This window comes from Lithobates pipiens, unplaced genomic scaffold (genome assembly GCF_037356315.1).
Source record: "Lithobates pipiens isolate NorthernLeopardFrog02 unplaced genomic scaffold, aLitPip1_a1.2 Scaffold_19, whole genome shotgun sequence".
In the NCBI taxonomy this organism is placed as follows: Eukaryota; Metazoa; Chordata; class Amphibia; order Anura; family Ranidae; genus Lithobates; species Lithobates pipiens.
Genome location: NW_027507764.1, coordinates 562,263,153 through 562,276,747, shown reverse-complemented (window position 1 = coordinate 562,276,747; position 13,595 = coordinate 562,263,153). Strand labels below are relative to the sequence as shown.

At 41.4% G+C, this 13,595-nt stretch overlaps 1 protein-coding gene across 2 annotated transcripts in view; it reads left to right on the top strand.

The window, feature by feature from the left end:
• The window catches only part of ADCY8 (adenylate cyclase 8), a 437,831-nt gene that overhangs the window by 322,695 nt on the left and 101,541 nt on the right, over positions 1 to 13,595 (top strand). For both annotated transcript variants that reach the window (XM_077493354.1, XM_077493353.1), the window contains one exon: positions 2,934 to 3,034. In XM_077493354.1, coding sequence (XP_077349480.1) covers positions 2,934 to 3,034 — 101 coding nt within the window. The remainder of the gene's footprint in view (positions 1 to 2,933; positions 3,035 to 13,595) is intronic.

Genomic DNA, 13,595 nt, shown 5'->3' with positions numbered 1-13,595 from the left:
ACTTCCTGTCCTGGTATGAGAGCGCCACCCCTGCACAAAGTACATGTTGACACCCTAGGACAGGAGGTGTGTTACTGGCACCAGGTGGAAACAAAGGGAGAAAAGCCGGGAAGAAAAAGAAAACGAATGCAGCTACCTAATTTATCGACTGGTAAGCGGCAGTGTACTACAGGAAAGGCTCATTCACAACATAGGGTATCCGTCAGCGCATGCATAATACGCACATGCTGGAATAAAATTTGACATCACCTTATGTTTTTGACATGCAGTACATTTACGTACATTTTTCATTTTGAGCGCACAGTGATGCAACACACCCAAGAACAACCGCCTCATTCATACCACCAGCACTGGGCTGCATTTCCCAACACAGCTAAAAACGAAAGGACAAGGTTACAGCCTTATTTTCTAATGCCGCGTATACACTACCAGACTTGTGTGTGGGCTTCATCTGACTTTTTTCTTCAAAAATTCAGACGGACCTAGAAATAGAACATGTTTCAAATCTGTCCGACAGAATCAATTCCAATCGGGAAAACCATTCGTCTGTATGCTGGTCCCACGGGCCAAATACGACGCAAGGACGGCTATTGGTTACTGGCTATTGAACTTCCTTTTCTAGTCCCGTCGTACATCATCACGTTCAAAATGAACGGACTTTGGTCCGTTCGTGTGTGGGCAAGTCCGTTCGGTCGGAAGTCCGTTGGGAAGACTGTCAGACCTTTCTGCCTTAAAGTCTGGTCACGTGTACGCGGAATTAGAAAATAAGGCTGTTACCTTGTCCTTTCATTGGAGCTGTGTTGGGAAATGTAGCCCAGTGCTGGTGGTATGAACAAGGCCTTGTTCTTGGATTTAGATACACTTTAATGTGGACATTCATCTCAAAACACAATGTGGATGTACCTGGCTCCAGCCCCCTCCTCTACCACAATTGTGTGTATTTTTTTTGTATATGTATATATATATATATATATATATATATATATATATATATATATATATATATATATATTATTTTTATTTATTTTTTGTGCTGCAAGGCAACACTTTCTCCTCTCTCACCTGGGCAAGATGCTAATATGCTGATGTTGCACACAGATGTGTTAAAGGGCTCTGCCAGGCTTTGAGACCATCTGTGTTTGCGATTTGAATGCATAAGTGCATGGAGATGGTGCAGCAAAGGAGGCCCTGGATCTCTTTTCCTACATATGGATGCAGTTCAGTGCATACGCAGATGCACTGAAGAGCTGTGCTAGGTCCAGAAGGCTGGGAAGAGCCCCTCGGAACATCTCCACATGCGCCAGACAGTGCCAGTGGAGGGGGGAGGACTGAAGTTCCTGTTTAAGCTTTGTGACTTAAAGAGGAGTTCCAGCCCCCATCTGCCAAAAATACCAAGTCAGCAGAAAGCACTGTAGCTGCTGACTTTTACTAATAGGGTACTTATCTGTCTAGGCATCCAGCGGTTTCCTCACTTGGTGCCTCCATCTTGGTTAAGGGAAACCTACAGTTTCCCCTAACCAGCAGTAAAACCTTGCGGCCAGTTTCCTACTGCGCATGCGCGAAAGAGGGGGTTAATTGAGCTGCGGCGAACTGAGCCGGAAGTGGGAGTGGGTACTTGTCAAAACCCGGAGTCAGGGCAGACAAGTGGAGCTTCCCCTTTTGGGTGGAACATGACACTCCCACCACCATGCTTGACTGTAGGCAAGACACACTTGTCTTTGTACTGCTCACCTGGTTGCCACCACACACGCTTGACACCATCTGAACCAAATACGTTTATCTTGGTCTCATCAGACCACAGGACATGGTTTCTAGTTATCTATGTCCTTAGTCTGCTTGTCTTCATCAATCTGTATTGCGGACTTTCTTGTGCATCATCTTTAGATGAGGCTTCCTTCTGGAATGACAGCCATGCAGACCAATTTGATGCAGTGTGCGGCGAATGGTCTAAGCACTGGCAGGCTGATCCCCCACCCCTTCAACCTCTGCAGCAAAGCTGGCAGCACTAATATGTCTATTTCCCATAAACAACCTCTGGATATGACGCTGAGCACGTGCCCTCAGTCAACTACTTTGGTTGACCATGGCGAGGCCTGTTGTAAGTGGAACCTGTCCCGGTAAACCGATGTATGGTCTTGGCCACCATGCTGCAACTTAGTTTCAGGGTCTGGCAATCTTCTTATAGCCTAGGCCATCTTTATGTACAGCAACAATTCTTTTTTTCAGATCCTCAGTTCTTTGTCATAAGGTGCCATGTTGAACTTCCAGTGACCAGTATGATAGAGTGAGAGTGATAACACCAAATTTAACAGACCTGCTCCCCATTCACACCTGAGAATTTGTAACACTAACGAGTCCCATGACCCTGGGGAGGTAAAATGGCTAATTGGACCCAATTTGGACATTTTCACTTAGGACTGTACTCACTTTTGTTGCCAGCGGTTTAGACATTAATGGCTGTGTGTTGAGTTATTTTGAGGGGACAGCAAATTTACACTGTTATACAAGCTGTACACTCACTACTTTACATTGTAGCAAAGTGTCATTTCTTCATTGTTGTCACATGAAAAAATATAATAAAATATTTACAAAAATGTGAGGGGTGTACTCACTTTTGTGAGATACTGTATCTTTAAGGGTTAGAATGCTCATTGATTCTCTTGAGAATTTTTTATTTCATGCTAAGTGATCTATATTTTTATTTCCGAAGGGAGAAAAGCAAATGTGTACAGACATTAGCTGTATTATTATTTCCAGATAACGTATTATAGATTGGCAGCAATAAAGAATAATTACACTGCAATTTACATTGCTTTGTTGAGTGGCACCGACTGAAATCCAAACCAACTATTGACTTTCTAATATTATGCAATGAAATAAAATATGACTTTAATTTTACGTTTTCTGTATTTTTTACGTTTTCTGTATTTCAGTATTCACAAATGAGGGATGAAGTGTTCAAATCCAACCTGGTCTGTGCGTTCATGGTTCTTATCTTTATCACGGCAATCCAAAGCTTACTTCCATCTTCAAGGTAAATGCAGTCTTTGATATAGATTGGAATTGCTCTGCTTCAATTCAACCCAGGGCATATGTGCCGCAGCGGGGCGGCTGGGCCGTAACGCGTCATGGTGCAACCATTGTGTGCTGAGAGCGTGCTCCCAGCATGCTGACTGAGCTGTCACCGGTAACAGCCAGAGGTTGGTGGGACTCATCCACGTGACCACTATGATAACCAATTAGGAACTCTGCCTCCTGTGATCCGTCAAAGGGTTAGCGGGAGGCATCAGCAAGAGTTTAAAATGATATTAAACCTCAGTGTTTTTATACACTTTCAGCAGCTGATTTAAACATCGCTGAATATGCAGCTTCTTTATCTTGAATCCTTGTCTATGTTTCAGTGTAAGTTGTTGCCATGATCTCTGCCAGGTTTCCTGTTTCAGAGTGGCTCCTTTCTTTTGTATCATCCCATGGGGCCTCCCATGTTTGCAGGAACTAAAGTTGTGCCTCCATACACTGTGTGTATCAATAGAAACACACAACCATATAGCCTAATGTAGCAAACTCTAGTGTGCTACTAGAATAGGGCAGGCAAATTTACTGGCTCATGGTGAAATTAGTCTTTAATCTGGGTCAAGAGTTATTGAAGGTCAGGCTGGATGACTCATACAGACAGGTCTCTGGTGCCTCCCCCTGGTTCTGGAAGATTGGAGACATTTCTAGAAGCTGGAGGGTGAAGCCAGAAGGGTTGATCTGCAAACTTAGGGGAACTTAGCCAATCCCCAGTCAATGGGCCTGGTATAGCAGCTCAGCCAGCCCATAAACACGGATGAGTGATGCTGGCAGGGTGATTTTTGTCCTTTTTCTGAGCACGGGCTATGGCCAGGCTGCATTTGCCGATACTACAATTATAGTCCTGACCGCCACCTGTGTCCAGCAAAAGAAAAAAAAAGTTCCATGGATGCTGGCAACACCACTTGGGACAAGGCCCCAGGGAAATGGGGTTGACTTTTTATGTACTCCATGTGGACAGTGTGTGTCAGGGAACAGTGGGCCCCCCTTCCCTAGGGGCCCGTTTTCCCCGAACACACTGCACACATGGATGACACTGTATACAGCTATGAGCACATAGCACAGGTGTGCCTACACCCTCACAAAACCAGCAAAGTGCACTGATATTTTTCAGGAGGAATTCAGCACAAAAAGTCGATTTTTCAAGGTACTGTTTAGACACAATTAACATTTCTAAATGCTCTTTAGAACGCGGCAAGTCTTCACTTTTTGAGTGTGGATTTAATCTTTACTTTGCAGAAAATAACTGTTGAAAGCTTATTCCAGGAGATAAAAATCAACTGTACCTTTAGTATTTTTTTTTTTCTCCACAGAGCTCTCGAACAGGTTCTGAATAGGAATGACCAAAGCCATTCCGACAAAATTGAGCTTGCTGTGAAATTACCGATGTTCCCATCAGCAAATTTCACAGAATTGAAAACTCTAAATTTCCCTCATTGAGCTGCTTAGGCAAACTGTTCCTCAAAGATATATGTATTTAGAGGTTGTTTTATTGTTTGGTTTTTTCTTTTGGCATAGATATTTTTTGTTTGATTTAGACCCGGTTCACACTGAGGTGGCACGACTTGCAGCGCGACTGCCTCAGGCGACTGGGATCCGACTTTAGCGGCGGCTTGCAAAATTACTTCTGTATAGTAGTCAATGCAAGTCGCCTCAAAAGTCGTACAGGAACCTTTTTCTAAGTCGAAGCGACTTGAGTCGCTCCAATTAGAACGGTTCCATTGCACAGAACGGGACGCGACTTGTCAGGCGGCTAAGTCGCCTGACGAGTCGCCCCTGTGTGAACCGGCTCTTAGCTGCAGTATTTCTTTCATTTATTGGTTAATTTAGAATTTTTCTTTTTCACCCAAGATTACCAAATATTTCTAATTGGATTTATTGAGAATTGTGTAAATCTTGGGTAAAACATTTACGAATAGACCTCTTTGCATGTTTGTTTTCTCCTTTTTTGTGCTTTTTTGATCTGTACTGTTTTTCGTTATTTGTTTTTTTTTCCATTAAAAAACACATATCTAATGAGGAATAGGTCATGGATTTAAAATTTAAATGAATTTAGAATTCAAATAAATCTCACATTTGCTGTCTTTGGAACCACGTCAAGACACAGCAAATTTTGACATTTCTCACATACAGTATGTGAAATAAATCTGCATTTTTTTGCTAGAAAATTACTTTGAACTCACAAAAATTATATGTTTTATAAAAGCAAGGGTCTGGAGAATTAAATGGTGGCTGTTGCAATTTCTTATGTCACATGATATTTGTGCAGTTGTTTATGAAAGACAAATTTTAAGGAAAAAATACACTTTAATGAATTTTGGTGCACACAAACACAATATAATACCCAATTTTTGGCAAAACATAAAAGATGATATTATGCCGAGAAGATATCTAACGTGTCAAAATACCTAACGTGTAAAATTACAGAGGCCCATAGAATAATGACAAACCACAATGCATTAAATTATTCATCAGATACACTTTAAAGGCCTTTACAGGTTATCAATTTAGTGTTACACAGGAGATCTGGCACCAGAATTATTGTTCTTACGCTGCTTTAAAATTTGTTTATTTGATTTTATTACTTATTTTCTTTGATTTTTTTTTTTTTTTAATGCTGCCTCTTTTTTTCATTTTTTGTGTTTCAAGAATTATATTGGGTTTTATAGAAAGGTAAAGAAGAAAGACAACATATTTTCAATATGAGTAATGTTGATTTTTTTTCATTTTATTAACTTTATTGTTATCACAAGGGAAGAACAACATTCCTTGAGATAGCACAGTGGTGTAGTGGTTAGCACTCTCACCTAGCAGTAAAAAGGGTCGCTGGTTCAAATCCCAACCATGACTCTACCTGCCTCGAGTTTGTGTGTTTCCTCTGGGTACTCTGGTTTCCTCCCACACTCCAAAGACATGCAGGTAGGTTAATTGGCTTCTGTCCAAAATTGGCCCTAGTATATGAATGGGGACCTTGGATTGTGGGCTCCTTGAGGGTAGGGACTAATGTGAGTGTGTGATGTACAGGGATAGGGAGAATTGTAGACACTCACTCAGGTTGAACTGGATGAACTGGTCTCTTTATTCAACCTTACTAACTATGTAACTATGAAGTGACAGATACCCTTTATGGAGAGATCTAGGGTCTGTTGGACCCCCCCCCCCCTTAAAAATGATCAGGTGGCTGTAGAGCCACTCAGATTACTTTTACATGAAAGAGAATCGTTGGCAGAAAATTTTGATACCAGGATCATGGCTGCTGCTTAGATCCCTCATCATCAGCAGGCCTGGGAGAAGAGTCACAAGCTTCCAGGCCTGGAAATATAAATGTATTTTTTTAAAGTGGTTGTACTCAATTCTGATATAATAGTGTGTTGGTTTTTAATAGCTCGCAAGGTCTTATTTATTTCAGGTAAGTACACCATGTATCAATAAGATGAAAGCCGAAGTGCTCTTGCCAACAAATACCATTTTCGGCTTTCATCTTATCATCTTATTGGTACCTGTTATTTTGGAGTTGAATGCCCCAGCCAGAGCACAAGTCTCCATCTCCTGGATGGAAGATATCATATATCCTCCATTCAGGAGCTATATCTTACATCCATCTCCTGGATGTAAGATATATAGCGGTTGAGCTTGGGTAAAATTTCTGCAATTATCTACAGGTAACTATAACATGTTTGTTATTTTATTTTTTTATTTTTTTTATAAAATGCTTTCCTTTACAATCCCTTTAAGTATTTTTTTTATGTATTATATGCATTTTTCAAGCCCTGAATTTATGCACATTTCTCTTTATTATTGTTGAGATTATTGGTCATTTTCTTTGATATTTTCTAAATACATTTCCTTTTTATTGTCCCCTGTTATTGTTATTATTATTAGTTATTATTAATATTATTTAATCTTTAATATTGCTATTATTATTTATTATTATTATTATTAGTATTAGTAGTAGTAGTAATAATCTTTGTTCAAGATTAATCACTGCGCTAGTAATAATAGTAAAGCAGCTGACATAAATTGCATGGTGACAATAAAAAGCATAAAAATAGGTGTACGCAGCGCTAAAAGCATAACATTAAAGGTGAAAGTCCATAGTGTTTAGGAAAGTCCTTGTTCAGGGAGAAAAAAAACATCCGCAGTGTAGACAGAGACACAATTAGGTGAGCACGAACTTATCCTCCACCGAACATCAACATACCAGGCCTCTTACCAAAAAGAATGGACCACTCAATTACAGGTGGTCAGACAAGCATGATAAATCCATAGACAGCCGGGTCTTGTAGTCTCACCATATAAATATTCAGGGGTGCATGCATAAGATACAAAAGAAGGAACTCCTTATGGTGTAATACTTTAAAACCAGGATCGCATTTATTTTAAAAAATATAACCAGGGTACTCACAACAGATAAAACCAGGTGTGTTCAAAAAGCAGCAGTCTGAATAAGATAGCATTTGTTTTCAACCACAAAGATGGCCACGGTTGACACGTTGTAGCGTCGTGACATCAGAGCTCCACCTTACGCGGCCGTCTTTGTGTCCATCATGCTTGAATGAATGAATGAAATACTTATATAGCGCACAATGCGAACTGAATCGCCTCAAGGCGATTGTCTGACCACCTGTAATTTAGTGGTCCATTCTTTTTGGTAAGAGGCCTGGTGTGTTGATGTTCAGTGGAGGATAGGTTCGTGCTCACCTAATTGTATCTCTGTCTACAACGTTGGTGGTTCCATTATTTTTTTTTTCCCTGAACAAGGACTTTATCCTAAACCCTATGGACTTTCACCTTTAATGATATGCTTTTAGTGCTGCGTACACCTATTTTTTAATAATCTTTGTTGTCATAATAATCTTTTGTATTATGATGATGAGGATTATTGTTATTATATATTGACTTCATTATTATTGGTATATGTGAATTTTAAGATGTTTATATTCTATGTATTCTAATTGGAGGGAAGCACATGAATACAGTGTAGGAAGAGATCTCTGCCCCCATCGCCCGCCTTTACCTGTTTACAGCTAATAACCAATAAGTTAGTAAACACGAATCTTGATTAAAACAAGTGTTAGGATGCAGCTGCAATGCTACATAAGTATGAAATCGTGTATCTTGATCATATTTGGACTATCGTGTCCTTGTAATGGGAACTTAATGTGATGAGTCGGTTCACGCTTGCCGGGAACTCCTGGGAGTAGTTGTTAAGTTCTATTTTCTGAGCCTGACATCTGGGAAAATAGCTATGGAACATATTTTTCAGTATTTATACCATTGAACCTGAAGAGATATGATCGTGTTGTGTTCTAAATTAACATCATTTTTTTTTTCCTTGAAAGAGTGATTCAGTTAAGGCTGAAGATACTTATAGATAGAACAGAGCTTGGAAAGTCTGGGCATCACGATCATCCTGTATATCAGTTGTGCCGTAAACACGTGCAATGCAAAATCCATACCAGACCGTTTCCAAACATGCAGCCTGGCAGGTCAGAAAAGAGAGGGGGCAAGTGAGCGCTCCCCCCCCCCCCTGAACCATACCAGGCCACATGTCCTCAAAATGGTAGGCTGCATTGGGGCAAAGGAACCTTGTCCCCATCTTATATTGTGCACAGCCTTGGGCTTTAAATTGTTTCCCCATGGACAATTTGGGGTAACATAGTCTGTCACCATGTCATGGGCAGAAAGAGCTTGCTTGGAGCTAATTGCATAACCACACTACAAGAGATCTGGTCCTGAGAGGTGCCGTTCCATTCACTGTCCTGAATCCGGAGGAAGCTGAAGGGTGGTAACTGTTCAGGGGACTTGTGAGTAGGGACATTAAGCTGATCCCTGTGACTGGGAAGTGCACTGGAAGCTGCATTTGGGTACTGGCAGTTGTGCATTGGCACAGTGTAACCAGATGCCAAAGGACTTGCCCTGTGGTCCTCAGGTGTGGGGCCTTAGACTGATATTTGCTACTACCTCTAGAGAAGATTGTCCTCTAACTACTAAGTGCTGAGTGTTTTGGAGTATCATATGCCCTAACCCCTCTCCTGATAAGGTTCTTCCAAGCAATAAATCTTAAAAAGACATCCCCTAGACTGTTTATTGGAGCTGGTGTGAATGGACTGGTGCTTGCGTGGGTGGGTAACCTCCATACTTGTTGAGGCAGATAAACGGAGCACCCAGTATCCAGTTAGAAGCAAAATTGAGGTGAATATGTAGTCTTTTTTTGAAAGTAGCAAAAACTTATCAAGCCAACGCATTTTGAGGGAACCAAGACTCCCCCTTCTTCAGGGCTGCTGCTTTATGTTAATGGTGAGTGGAGCTATATCCTAATTTGGTCTGTCTGTAACATAGAAATTGGAATGCTTGCTTGTTCGTTTGGTGGTGGCAGCATAGTCTATACACTATGCTGCCACTGCCAGATGACCCAGCTACCATCTAGATTTCGGTGCTACAGACAGACCAATTCGGGATATAGCTCTTTGTTCCCCCAAAACGCATAGGCTTGATAATTTTTGCTAAAAAAACGATTAAATATGCACCTTCATTTTGCTTCTAATTGGATACAGAGTGCTCTGTTTATCTACCCCTACAAATATATATGGAATCAGCCTTGTGGGCATACTCCGAGGTAGCAGCCCCAAGCCCCCCAAAAAGGCTCACCCCCACTCTTCTGCTAAGTTGGGCCAAAATTATCGGGAGCGAACTCTCTAAACCCGCCCCCGCCTTCACCCACTCACAGACCCTCAACTGAGTGAGTCAGTCCAGCGCAATTCTAAAACCCTTTAGAACTCCATACTTTTTGAGGAAGAACCAGTTCATACCAGGGGCCCTTATGGGGGGATAGCGCTACATTATTGTGTTTTTTATATACCCATGTTTTCCTTCCCTTATGATCTTAAATACACTGCAGCAACCATCCTCCTGACATCTTAGATTATCACAGAAATCTGAAATCTATTGACAGCAGCTGAGGATAGACCTGTATTTTTCAAAGCAGCGGAGGCAGGACAAAGGAGCTCTTCAACACAGATGTACTTAGCAAAATTGCTCTTGTGACACACTTGTTATTTGCAAACAAAAAGTGGATAGTGCTGAAAGGAGTTATTTTTTTTCCTCTAAAAAGCTTTCAGAATTAGACGCTACAAGCATCTGAAAACTATTTTTGGTTGAATGCAAAAGGAAGTAATAGCTATCGTACAACCAGCATGAGGTTATGTAGTAAGGATATACTATACATAATGCATCTCTTATATCTTCTGTATGTTTTTTCTTCTGTATCTATTCCATCTTATGCTTTAGGGCTCATTCACACATGGCGGCAGCCCTTGGAGCCCCTCGGAAAAGAGGTGGGAGGCAATATGTCACCTTTTCACCATGTGTTTTAACCTTGAAAAGTCCACACCACTGTGCCGCAATTGTGTGCATTTCATGCAGTTGTTGGGCAGTTGTGGCACAGCTCCATTCACTGCCTGCTAAAGTCAACATGGGGTATAATGTTTGTCTCGACATGTGTACAACCCTGTTAGTCTGATGTTGTGGCTTGGAGGGAGAAAGCAGAGGAATGGTGGGAAAGCCACAGCTCCGTTGCTTATTTTTACCTCCCTCCTACCACTCGGGTGATCAAGCCCTTTGGACATTCAAAATATTTGCATAATCAGTTTTAAAACAAGCCCTTACTGACCTCTGTAGCTGTAGGCACTATGGGACAATTCAGGAAGATGTCTTAATTATTTTCTCAGCAGCTCAGCTCACCCTGACTTTCTTTTGCAATCAAAGATTAAGCAGCTTAGCTGACCCTGCTCCCCCATATCAGCAGCAAATCAATAGCTCAGCTCTTCCTGCTCCCCAATGCCAGCACTGACCAGATCTGCCTACCCTGCACCCCCTTCCAGCAGTGACTGGGCAGCTTAGGTCACCTAGTACCCCTTCCCAGCAGTGATGTACAGCTCAGTTCCCCCTGCCCCCTCTCTAAGCAGTTGTTTAGCAGCTCAGCTCACCCTTTCCTTTTTTCAGCAGTCACTTAGGAATCGCAACATCAGTGGCTCAGCTGATCCTGTACACCCCTCCCAGCTGTGACTTCAGAACTAAAAAAGCTACCATTGCTCACTCGTGGTAACCAGCGATGGCTGGTGATAACATTTTCTGGGGGGCGCAAACAAACCCCTCTAGGTCCTTACCTGAAGACGGAGCCTCCAGTTGGGGCTGTCACGGCTCCCCTGATACCCAGCGGGTTCCATTTTCCAAATCTTCCAGGGCGAGAAACTGGAAGTGACGCGATGGCGAATTTTGGTTCGCTAAAACCAAAAGTGGGAGGGTTTGGGGAGCAGTGCTCTTTGCTCTGCGTCCTGAGGACAACGTTAAACAAGCCAATTAGAGCTTCAAGCTCTAATCATTTGCTTGTTAAAAATTGACAAAGCTAATAGACATCTACATATTCGGTGCCCCGCACAGTGCACTGCACACACATAGAATGATTTTTAAATAAATCATGATATCACTAAAAAAATTTTTTTATTTTAACCCCTTGACACCGACATAATGTAAATATGTGGCCTTCAGCTTCAAGGGTTGTACCAGGGTGATGCCTGTAGCTGCAGGCATCGCCCCAGTACTGTTTTTTTAGAGCGCACGGTCGGCTTTCTTGTAATGACAACCAATGCGGCTAATCAGCCGCTCAGCTGTTATTGCATGCATCGGGGGGGCCCGAACGACTTTGATCGGGTCTTGCATCTAGTAACCATCATGACATCACTTTCGGTTTGCTGAAGACTTAAGGGCGCCAAATAAAAAAAAATTACAATATTCAAAACAGCCAAACTTGACGTTTTGAATGTTTTTTAGTGCAAAGGAGGGATTTGGGGTTTTATAGACACCAGATCCCTCCATAACGAGTACCTGTCACCGCGTATTACTGTCACAGGGGATGTTTACATTCTTAATGACAGCAATAAAAGTTATCAAAAATAAAAAAAATTAAAGGCATAGTGTCAAAAAATAAAAATAAATAAATAAGAAAAAAAATTTAAAGCACAAATCCCTCCGTGCTCGCACGCCAAAGCAAACGCATATGTAAGTCACACCCACAAATGTTAACAATGTTCAAACACATGTAAGTTATTGCCACGATCGTTAGAGCAAGATCAATAATTCTAGCATAAGACCTCCTCTATAACTCTAGCCAGGTACCCTGTAGTTTTAAAGCGTCACATATGGAGATTTTTGAGTACCATAGTTTGTTGCCATTCCACGAGTGTGCGCAATTTTAAAGCATGACATGTTAGGTATCTATTTACTCAGCCTAACAGCATCTTTCACATTTTACAAAAAAATTGGGCTAACTACTGTTTTTAATTCATGAAAGTGTATTACTTCCAAAAAAATTGTATTTGAAGTCTGCTGCGCAAATAACGTGTGACATAAAATATTGCAACGATCGCCATTTTATTATCTAGGGCAGGGATATGCAATTAGCGGACCTCCAGCTGTTGCAGAACTTCAATTCCTATGAAGCATAGCAAGACTCTGAGAGCCACAAGCATGACACCCAGAGGCAGAGGCATGATGGGATTTGTAGTTTTGCAACAGCTGAAGGTCCACTAATTGCATATCCCTGCCCTAGGGTATCTGCAAAAAAAATATATGTATAATGTTTGGGGGTTCTACGTAATTTTCTAGCAAAAAACACCAATTATACCTTGTAAGCAACAAGTTGCAGAAAAAGGCTTAGGCATCAAGGGGTTAAGATGTTAAAAAATGTTAGTCATATTATCATTTATTTAAAAATAAATTGTTCTATGAATATGAACTTTGAGAGGCATGCGTCCCTTATGGACCGGCCGCCACTGCGACACAGCAGCCTTCTAGCTTTTTAATCTATGATACAAAAACGCAGGAGTTGCCCTGGCAGGGGAGACCAGGGTGACTTGAGCTGCTAAGTCACTGCTGGGAGAAGGGAGCAGGGAGAACTGAACTGCTGAGGGAGTTATGTAATTTAGCAAGATTAAATTACACCACAGCGCCTGCAGCTATAGAGATCAATGATATTTTGTATAAACTAGACTGTTCATTGACTGCTACAGCTTCACTTTAATGTAAACCCGTCATTACAAAAACACATGGGTTAACATGGTGTCCTCCTTCTGAAAATGCTAATTTTGTGGGTTATCCCCATTCTGAATTTTGGCACAGACCCAGAACAATCTGTATGCTTGCTCCTAGTTACAGTAGGTATAAAAGCAAGAGGGCCAGCATCAGACTCAAGCAACTGACATTGTCAACTATTGGTTACTGACGGGTCTCCTTTAAAACTAGTACAGATACAGAGGCCAAGCATCTGATGCAATTAATAGGGACTCATTGTAGGTCAACTGGTCATTGGTGGTCAGTTATCAAATATATATGGCCAGTAATGACACCTTCATGAACTATGTACTGGTACATTATGCTAATTTAATAGCAGGTTTGTTACACCGTAAGGATGAGCACCAACGCTACACAGGAACTAAAACTACAGTGGACAAGGGAAGTGCCTA